Genomic DNA, 8,672 nt, shown 5'->3' on the forward strand with positions numbered 1-8,672 from the left:
CACGTAATTAGTCTGAACTCTAAATCATAAATCTTGTTAGTATTTTCGATCTTTAACAAAACGTGTTAACAAAACATTACACTGTTATGGTTACTATACCAATAATATGTTACAGTAATTTACTATGAAAGCTTATGGGTTTACAGAGCAAAAGAAGTATTACGACTAGTGAATTACAAGGAACCGTCTATGACTCCTATTGAAAGAGCAGAAGCAGAGGAATTAAGAAAAATGGAAATAAAAATAGAAGAAATGAAAATCAAATTGCTAGAACTGAAAACAAAATCGGAGCAAACTGGGCCTATAGAGAATAATGAAAACATTGGAAAGAAAAGAGAAATTGTTTTTAGAGGTGATCAAGAAAACGCCATCAAAAACAACTTGGGACAAATGTGTGTACTGTTATCGTGTAATAAAAATATATTAATTAGATACACAGTTTCTTCCGTTAAGATAATCCGTTTCTTTTATTTCACAGGGCAAAAGATATAAAAGACTTAATTACAGAAGTCAAAAAGTTGGAGGAAGAAGTGAGTATTTGAATTGAATGATAAAGTATATTACTATCGTTATTTGCAAAAATTGTAAATTACTTTACCTCAAAATATAGGATTTTCGTATAATAAAAAATGATTTTATTTGCAAAATAATTTATTACACTACCTATACATTTGTCCTATATCTCTCGCTTTGAATTTCTCTTTTATGTATTAATATAGAAGATACATATATCAGATGCAATATAAATGATATCAACTTTAAATGACGACATATTAAACATTATCGTATTACTTTAATTTCAAGTACATTTATCAAGAAATTGAATTATTAGTGTAATTAACAAATTAGTTGTCAAATAAAATTAAATAAATTAGCAATGTTTCTTTCAATAATGTTATCATTACACTTGTGAAAACATTCGATTTGTTTCTAAAACGATCGCAATTTTTCTTAACAAAGAAAAATCCTACCAATTTATCTGCATGTTATTTCTGTAATCATATTCCTTCGACCACAAAGCATTGTTCAAGGCACAAAAATATAATGAGAAACATCATTAGAATCTTCCATAACTTTTGACTGTAGCAATTTAATCTCAAGTCTCAACTTTTCTTTTTCCATTTCTTGTTTTCGTATCTCGTTTGAATAACAATTGATCTGTAACTTTAACTTGTCCTTTTTAAGTTTTAACATTTCAGTTTCGTGATATAGTTTCCCTTTCTCTGCACGAAGTACTGCCAGTTGCTCCTGAAGTAACTGATGACTGGCTTCGTCCGATAATATTACTTCCGATGTGTCGACATCTGCTTTTAAAGTCGTTGTCGATTTTGAACCATTTATTTCGCTCTCAGGCCCACTATCAGGCTCTGCCTCGGCATTTGTAGCCTCTTTCATGATCCAAATCCTAGAGTCTGTAGATTCATTAAAAGTATTTGGTGACGATTTTGCAGTTTGGTGTGACTGAGGTGTAAGAGATCTAGTTTGTTGTTTAGGTGAGGTAGATGTTCCTTTTATTTTTTCCATGTCAGTAGTAGGCTGGATGGTTTCAATATCTAAAACTGACACATCATGATAACATAATATCACACGTTCTTTTCTCCAAAAATAAAAACATGATTACAATTATAATTACAATTAATTATAATTACCTCTGGTACTGGGAGACTGGCTGCCATCTACATTATGTGACAAATGATTGTTACAATAGGTATTAAATTCTCTCTCATCTACGAAAACAGAACCATCAGCGTTCACGATAGACTCAACAATTACAGATGGATCTCCATCTTGCATCACTAACTCTCCTACAATTTCACCATTTGCTGCTATAATATCCCCGTCATTATTTGTTCTTAATAGTTCACCTTCTGTTGTATCAATTTCATCAACTACTTCTTCTTGAGTTAATTGACCACTGTAGGAATCATCACCATCATTTCCTTCGCTTACTTCCAATTCTGTTGGTAATCCCTGAAAAATAATTTATTTAATAAATATACTAATGAATTTTGTATCATGAAATTTAGCTGTCTCACATCCTGTCCCCAAGGAGATTCTTGTTCCTTTTTTATCCTTTTTATCGTTTGTGCAATTTCATCTTCAGATTCAGAATACACTTTCCCATCATTGTTTCTCCCTTGCATCTTCTCTATATCGTGAATTTTTTTAAACAGTTGATATGCTCTCTCAGGTGTTATATTCCTCTTTTGTTTATTAGCAGCTGCTATATTAAATAAATCTTTGGAGCGAAGTATCTTGTTTGTTCGTAATCGTACATATTCTTTTAATCTTTTGCGATCAATGTGTAACTGCATGAGATCTTGTACTTCCTGCTTAATTTCACCGCATAATTTCCTTTCTTGTGGAAGATTCTTAAACAGTTCCTAATTAAAGGAAGATAGAATCAAATACACTATTACAAAACTTAACTTAGTATCATTTTATTACTATTATTTACCTCTGAGATTTCATGATTATGTTCATTATTGACACTAGTTACCTCTAGCTTTGTACCATCTTTTGATGCTCTTAACATAATATGAGCAGGACAATTTGTTCTTATCGATCTAAATAAAACAATATTTATAAAATATATTTGAAGATATGAATGTGTTTTCTTATATCCATTTAGTAGGACAAAATAATTATTATAGGAATCTAATTTGAATAGTATATAATTTTATAAACTAACTGAGACTGTCTTCTACCAGCTCCACGTGGTAAAAACTTCTGACCGCCATAAATACATGCATATTTGACAGAATAATATTTTAAACGCTCGCTTATTGGACGAGCAGTTTTCATATGAGCTCCACTAACTGTTCTGCTATCTCTTCTCCAGTAGTGGACCAGACTACGCTTTGAGAACTTCTCCAGTTTATGTTCTAATTCTTCGTAGCTATCAAACATTTCTCCCAAATGAAAAGATACATCCTCATCTTCCACAGTATTTATATCCATCATAAAAGTGACAGTTAACAGTCTATTTTATAAATAATTATGTATTACTTACTAATCAAAGAATAGGTATACAGTACATTGGAAGGTTATTTGTATTCATTAGTATTCATTTTCGTGCATTTTACAGGAAATAAATGTTGCAAAAAAGCGAACGTTCTAAAAATCTAAATCGAATCTTGTATAGTCGTTAAAGACTATGTATTATATGTTAAAAATAAAATGAAGGTTAGAATATGTTGGGACAAATGAAATAACATCATTGAAATTATTGTTTGCATTATTGTTTAATTCGACTTCTACTAACGAAAAAAATCTCTCGATAGCAATACATTTGAAGCAAGCACATTGTTTCTCTTATTCGAAACTTTGAGGTTAGATTTCAATTTGATTGGCGTGGTAGAAGCCAGGACGACGAAACCGTGAATACAGCCAAATAGAATTACTCAAGAGCCGGACAAAGACGGGCGGGATTTTTTGTCTTCTACTAATTTTCAATCTTTACAGTGCGACTTACGTCCTGTCATATTTTTTTAGCATTTTTTTCTATAATATCTATATAATGTTCTATAATATCCAATTGTCACAAAAACCTGTACCTTGATTTTGCGCCATTTCTAATACAGAACAAGTGACTGAACTACAGCGCAACTGTTGTAATTTACTGCACATTCAGATATTTTTTTAGATTTAGAGTAATTTGATCCCCGTCATAAAATAATCTGCCAATATTTCTCACAAGCATAAATTCATTGATTATCCTCGATATCAAATAAACAAAAGTTATATAAACTGTTATAAAACATAATAACCTATCATTTAGTATTACAACAAAGTGATAAGTCAACGATATATTCAAAATAATATTTATTGATATTAATATACAGATTTTTCAAAAGAATTCTAAGATATCTTCGGGTGGCTTACAAATTTCTATTTTACATGAAACTTTATCTTTTGCTATTTTTATACATAAATTCTTATGTATTTTCAAAATAGAATTATAAACCAAAGAATATAATTATTAATGCAGCCAGTCATTATCATCTTCTGTATCTATGGGGGGAATGGGTGGTGGTTCATTTTGTAATATAGAAGACACCTGTAGAAAACATGATTTAAGATACATCTGGAATTAAAATGAATATGAATAAAAGTAATTATATAATTATTTTCTTAAAACCTGTCTGAAGTCAGAAATTTTTGGTTCTGTATTGCTAATTTTTGAAGCACCAGTTTCTGTATTATTAGTAGGTAATTCTAATTCAACATCATTAGTTTCATCAGTATTATACAAAACTTGTAATGTAACATTCTAGAATTATATTTTCATTAAAGATTATAAGAAATGATATATAAGTATATATGAATTAACTTGTTCATATACTTACTTTTATTGTAGTTGCTATTATTGTTCTTATATAACTTATAGAGTAGTATTCATCTACAAATTTATCTGATAAAATGTGGTAAATTCTATTCATTATATATTTGATTTCCTTGTTTTTATTATTATTCTAAGAAACACAATCATAAATATTAAAATATATAAAAAATGTATAGCATAAGAACAGTAGATGAAAAGCCTTACTTCATTTACTTCTTTAGAACTTGCAACTTGCTCTGTGGAGCTGCATTCTTCAGAAAGCTTAAGCATTTTGTTTTCTAATACCACTGTTTCTTCCTTATATCTTTTATTAAGTTCCTTCGCTTCTTCTAAATCTTTCTTCATGTTACTGAATGCAGTATTTGCATCTTCTAAAGATATTTCTAATTCTTTAATAGTTTTGTGCAAGTTCTCATTAATTTGTACTAAAGATTGTTTCTGAGTTTCAAGATCTTTTACTTGTTCTGCATAAAAAATTGAACTATTATATAACCAATATACCGTTATATGACTAATAAGAGTATTCATTTTACCTTTTGATTCATTTAATTCTTTTTCCAATATGCTTATTCTCTCTCTCATTTCATTTAATTGAGTGAAATTATCAGTAGCTATATTATCTATATTCTTGTATGGTTGATTAACCTTTTCTTCAGACGTACTCATGGCTAACAACATTTTCAGAATATTATCCAAAGCCGTTTTATCTTTTATAGGAGATGTAGCATTTTGAAGTTCAAGAACATGAAACTATATATGACACATAATAGTATTTTAATAAATAAATATAAGTTTTTCAGCATATATGTACCTTGTCAAGCACTTTTTGCACATTATCAGCTATCTTAGACATTCCCATTCTGAGTTCTGCATTTGTCATTCGAGTTTCAGACAATAACATATTTAACCCTGGATCTATTATTGTTGGTACTGTTGAAGTTACTGTCTGTGACTGTAATGAATATACCTGACCATCCATGGTAATAAAGTTTGGCTACAATAAATCCATATGTTAATAATACAAGATGATTATCAAGTATAAATATATTTTTTAACACATTTAAATTTATATACTTGTATTTGCGTGGGTGACCATTGAGGAGTAATCACAGATGGATTAACAAAAGATTTGCAAGGAGTATTTGTTGTTGATACATCACTTTTTAGTTTTAATGCCTTATGTGAATTTTTTAATATTTCATCTTCAGATTCTGCTGGAGATTGTTTTTTCTGTAATTCTTCTTGAAATGATTCGACCTAAGATTACGAGATTATAAAATTAAATCAAAATATAAATTAAATTTTGCTGCAAATATATTATTTAAAATTATATTAAACATTTACTTACCTTCTTTTGACGAATCGGTTTATAAGGTATGTCATCCTACAAATATGTTATTCATTATTGACTTCAAGATTCAATTACATGTATATATAACTAGACTAAAAGCACTTGAGTATACTTCAGTATCTTCAGAGTCAGTAGTAGTAGATGGGAGTTTTGGTAATATAGATTGTCCCATTTTCGCCATTCGTGATATAATAGAAGCTTTACCACTTGGAATTTTATGCAAATGGGCAGTTTCCCCAGATGTTTGTATATCTGCTACTTGTACTTCTATTAAGATATCTTTCTCCTTGGGAAATCCTGGTCCTAGACTAATCTATAAAACAATCATGTTTAAAATACATGTGTATTTACAATATACTGTTGCTTATTAAAACCTCATGTAAAACCTGTTTATTAGAAGGCACAAATAATATTCTTTTTAATCCTTTAACGCTCCCTAAAAGTGTTCTTTCCCAATTATCATCGATAGATATTTCTACTGTCATTGTTTGAAATGTTGTGGGAATGTCTTTAAGAGGCTGTGTTATTTCCGTTACAATAAAATATTTGATGGATATATTGTCTCCTTCTTTTACTGTTACATCTTTATTAACTGGTGATAAATCTTGATAAAGTACATTTTCTATCCTCCCATTTTTTGAAAAATATCTTGCTAAACCTACTTCTCTTGCAAATTCTATGCAAATATCATTATTTTCAAATAAAATTGACCAGTTCTCCTTATTGCTATCATAATAACTTGAATAATTGTTTGGTTGCATTACATATAAAAAATCTGGTGTTAATGTAACAACTGATACATGTTCTTGTTTGCTTTTATATAATACAATTTGATATATTCTTGTTGCAAGATTTCCTGTAAGAGCCATACCAAGCTTGCCAATTGAAATATAAGCCCCATTTTGCCTATAAGTAACATTAATTATTACATATCCAAAATAAACAATTAAAATAAGAAAATATACTCAAACTCACAATTTGAAAGCATGTACTGCTTTAGCTATTATGACTTCTGTTTTGTTCGAAATTGTTTGAGTCAAAGTACGGGGTGTATTTAATTTTTTAGAAATTTGTTTTGTCGAAGAGCAACTATCTAATGTCTTAGCTTGTAATCCAAAAATAGCAGCCAAATTTGATCTAAAGTAAAAAATACACATTTATTCTAAGCATGTCCTTGCAATTGCTAATTAATTGAATTAAAATTAAAGAAACCACAAGAAAAGAATAATGTTAAATTCTGTAGTGGTTATAAATTCTATAACCTTCGTATAAATATAAATTATATTTCGTACGAGTCATACCCAATTACATTTTAATGTTATATATTAATACAATTAGTAGTTTATGAAGAAAGTAAACATACCCCGCTGCTGGCATAAAATCAGATTCATCATTGTCTCGTAAAATTTTATCGAGATTCGGTACCTGAACATTTCCTACATTCATGACTATAAATTAAATTTCTTAAATAAGAGTTTTTTCTGTGCACTAAAAGAACAACGAAAAATATAAACTTAAACTACCTATAAACAGTAAATGACACTTTGTTACGTACAAATTACATGACTAATAAAATCAACGACAGGTGGCGTAATACTTTCTATTCATAAAAGTTAAAAAGTTACAGCTTCAATTCTATAAGTAATGTAAAATTTTTCAACAGTTCATTTAGAAACAGATACAGATACTAATTACGTTAAAATCTGACTAATATGAAATATTAAAATATACATAATAATGAACAAAATTACAATTATAAAAATTTATATCCATTACACTCTAGATACAATATTATAAAAAATATAAATTTATTGTATATATTCTATATTTTTTCTAAGATAGAAATAAATGTCGACTGTCTATATATGGACTATAATAATATAATTTATTAAGAAAAATTGATATATACGTTTTGTTACATATATATATCTATACATATAGCATTCTATATACATATATGGTACTACATTCATAAAATTATTTTAGTTCAAAAGTATAATGCACTCCTTTTCCTGGATATTGTTTTGCTGTCTGAAAGGGCATATTCATATATTAATCATTAAGCATAAAATTACAATATCTTATTTTTGAATGAAGATATAATCTTACTCTAGGTTGACTGCAATTAATTGAAAAGTAATCGATCATAAAGTAAGTTAGTACGAAGCCAATATAAATAGCAGCACCCTTCAGGTCACTGATGGATTGGCGAACACCATAGCTACACCGATCGCCTTGCAGCAAATCGAAACGCTTAGGTAACTACAAATGAAATAGCAGGATTAATTTATTATTATTATTTATTATTTAGCATCAAATTACAATTATAGTTTAATACTATCAAATACCTACAGTTTCTCCATAACATATTCTTGGTCCAGGATGATCCCAAGGATAATAAGGATCTTTAGCTTCTACACTTATCAGCGGTAGGTTTGGATAATCTACAAGACTATCTTTATCTGGAGCATAAGCTTTATATTCATCAATATGCATATTATACTTTTCTGCAGCAGCAATCCATTCCTTTTCCGTTTTTGGATAGGGGCCTGGTAAATATTTCTTTTCAAAAGGGTCTGTAATACATAAAAAAAATATAATTAATGAAATTTTTACATCACAAACAGTCGTCTTATATAAGTTCCTATATAAGATTTTAACCTATCAAAAATACGAAAAGAACCTTTAATTACTCTACACAAATATAAATGTTTTGCTTACGTAATTTTTTCAATACATCCCTGTGGTCATGCGATTTAACAAGCTTTTCATACTTTCTAATAAAGCTAATAAGTGGTGTATTTTTCAGTACTTTTGACAAATTTCTACCCTGTAGCGCAGCCATTTTCAATGACTTATATGCCTGGACATAGGACGATGCATGGAAGACCAATATTATATACTAATATCAGCTGATATGTATTGTATACATGTATGGAAGCGTACATTTTTATTTAATATTTATTATTATAGATA

General features: G+C 28.8%; 4 protein-coding genes across 5 annotated transcripts in view; 1 reads left to right on the forward strand and 3 right to left on the reverse strand.

Annotated features, from left to right (window-relative positions):
* LOC100747672 (nuclear pore complex protein Nup88) overlaps positions 1-650 on the forward strand; it is a 71,804-nt gene extending 71,154 nt beyond the window's left edge. The window contains exons 12-13 of the mRNA XM_003486161.4: positions 147-392; positions 479-650. Coding sequence (XP_003486209.1) covers positions 147-392; positions 479-542 — 310 coding nt within the window. The 3' untranslated portion in view covers positions 543-650. The remainder of the gene's footprint in view (positions 1-146; positions 393-478) is intronic.
* A 154-nt stretch (positions 651-804) lies between these two features.
* On the reverse strand, positions 805-3,513 carry LOC100747794. Of its 2 annotated transcripts, none has more exons than XM_012395064.2 (6): positions 3,476-3,513; positions 2,693-2,983; positions 2,459-2,567; positions 2,037-2,384; positions 1,650-1,971; positions 805-1,559 (listed from the first exon to the last, which is right to left on the reverse strand). In XM_012395064.2, exons 1-6 carry the CDS (start codon positions 3,496-3,498, stop codon positions 1,027-1,029), a joined length of 1,626 nt encoding a protein of 541 aa, XP_012250487.1. In that variant the 5' UTR covers positions 3,499-3,513; the 3' UTR covers positions 805-1,026. The 2 variants fall into 2 exon arrangements, with proteins under 2 accessions (XP_012250487.1, XP_012250489.1); XM_012395066.3 differs by lacking the exon at positions 3,476-3,513 and adding an exon at positions 3,266-3,434.
* A 304-nt stretch (positions 3,514-3,817) lies between these two features.
* On the reverse strand, positions 3,818-7,142 carry LOC100746485 (FK506-binding protein 15). Its single transcript, XM_024364625.2, has 12 exons — positions 7,060-7,142; positions 6,672-6,833; positions 6,083-6,602; positions 5,809-6,009; positions 5,694-5,729; positions 5,420-5,602; positions 5,157-5,339; positions 4,879-5,095; positions 4,550-4,809; positions 4,350-4,475; positions 4,142-4,273; positions 3,818-4,060 (listed from the first exon to the last, which is right to left on the reverse strand). Exons 1-12 carry the CDS (start codon positions 7,140-7,142, stop codon positions 3,983-3,985), a joined length of 2,181 nt encoding a protein of 726 aa, XP_024220393.1. The 3' UTR covers positions 3,818-3,982.
* A 418-nt stretch (positions 7,143-7,560) lies between these two features.
* On the reverse strand, positions 7,561-8,597 carry LOC100748035 (NADH dehydrogenase [ubiquinone] 1 beta subcomplex subunit 8, mitochondrial). The gene is made up of 4 exons (XM_003486164.4): positions 8,418-8,597; positions 8,049-8,272; positions 7,806-7,958; positions 7,561-7,727 (listed from the first exon to the last, which is right to left on the reverse strand). The coding sequence occupies exons 1-4, from the start codon at positions 8,539-8,541 to the stop codon at positions 7,674-7,676; spliced, it is 555 nt and encodes a 184-aa protein (XP_003486212.1). The 5' UTR covers positions 8,542-8,597; the 3' UTR covers positions 7,561-7,673.
* Positions 8,598-8,672: the final 75 nt, after the last annotated feature.

This window comes from Bombus impatiens, unplaced genomic scaffold (genome assembly GCF_000188095.3).
Source record: "Bombus impatiens unplaced genomic scaffold, BIMP_2.2 scf_0102, whole genome shotgun sequence".
Taxonomy (NCBI): Eukaryota; Metazoa; Arthropoda; class Insecta; order Hymenoptera; family Apidae; genus Bombus; species Bombus impatiens.

Excerpts from the sequence above, each read along its gene's own strand:
- LOC100747794 (XM_012395064.2), bottom strand. The coding sequence starts at position 3,498 with ATGCTAAAAAAATATGACAGGAC. Across the intron at positions 2,385-2,458 it reads ATAATCATGAAATCTCAGAG|GAACTGTTTAAGAATCTTCC; the intron begins GTAAATAATAGT and ends TCCTTTAATTAG. Across the intron at positions 1,560-1,649 it reads CCAGTCTCCCAGTACCAGAG|TTTTAGATATTGAAACCATC; the intron begins GTAATTATAATT and ends ATGATGTGTCAG.
- LOC100746485 (XM_024364625.2), bottom strand. The coding sequence starts at position 7,142 with ATGAATGTAGGAAATGTTCAGGTACCGAATCTCGATAAAATTTTACGA. Across the intron at positions 5,603-5,693 it reads AACCGATTCGTCAAAAGAAG|GTCGAATCATTTCAAGAAGA; the intron begins GTAAGTAAATGT and ends TCGTAATCTTAG. Across the intron at positions 4,274-4,349 it reads TAATAGCAACTACAATAAAA|AATGTTACATTACAAGTTTT; the intron begins GTAAGTATATGA and ends ATATAATTCTAG.
- LOC100748035 (XM_003486164.4), bottom strand. The coding sequence starts at position 8,541 with ATGGCTGCGCTACAGGGTAGAAATTTGTCAAAAGTACTGAAAAATACA. Across the intron at positions 7,959-8,048 it reads GAATATGTTATGGAGAAACT|TTACCTAAGCGTTTCGATTT; the intron begins GTAGGTATTTGA and ends TTTCATTTGTAG. Across the intron at positions 7,728-7,805 it reads TTAATTGCAGTCAACCTAGA|ACAGCAAAACAATATCCAGG; the intron begins GTAAGATTATAT and ends ATGCCCTTTCAG.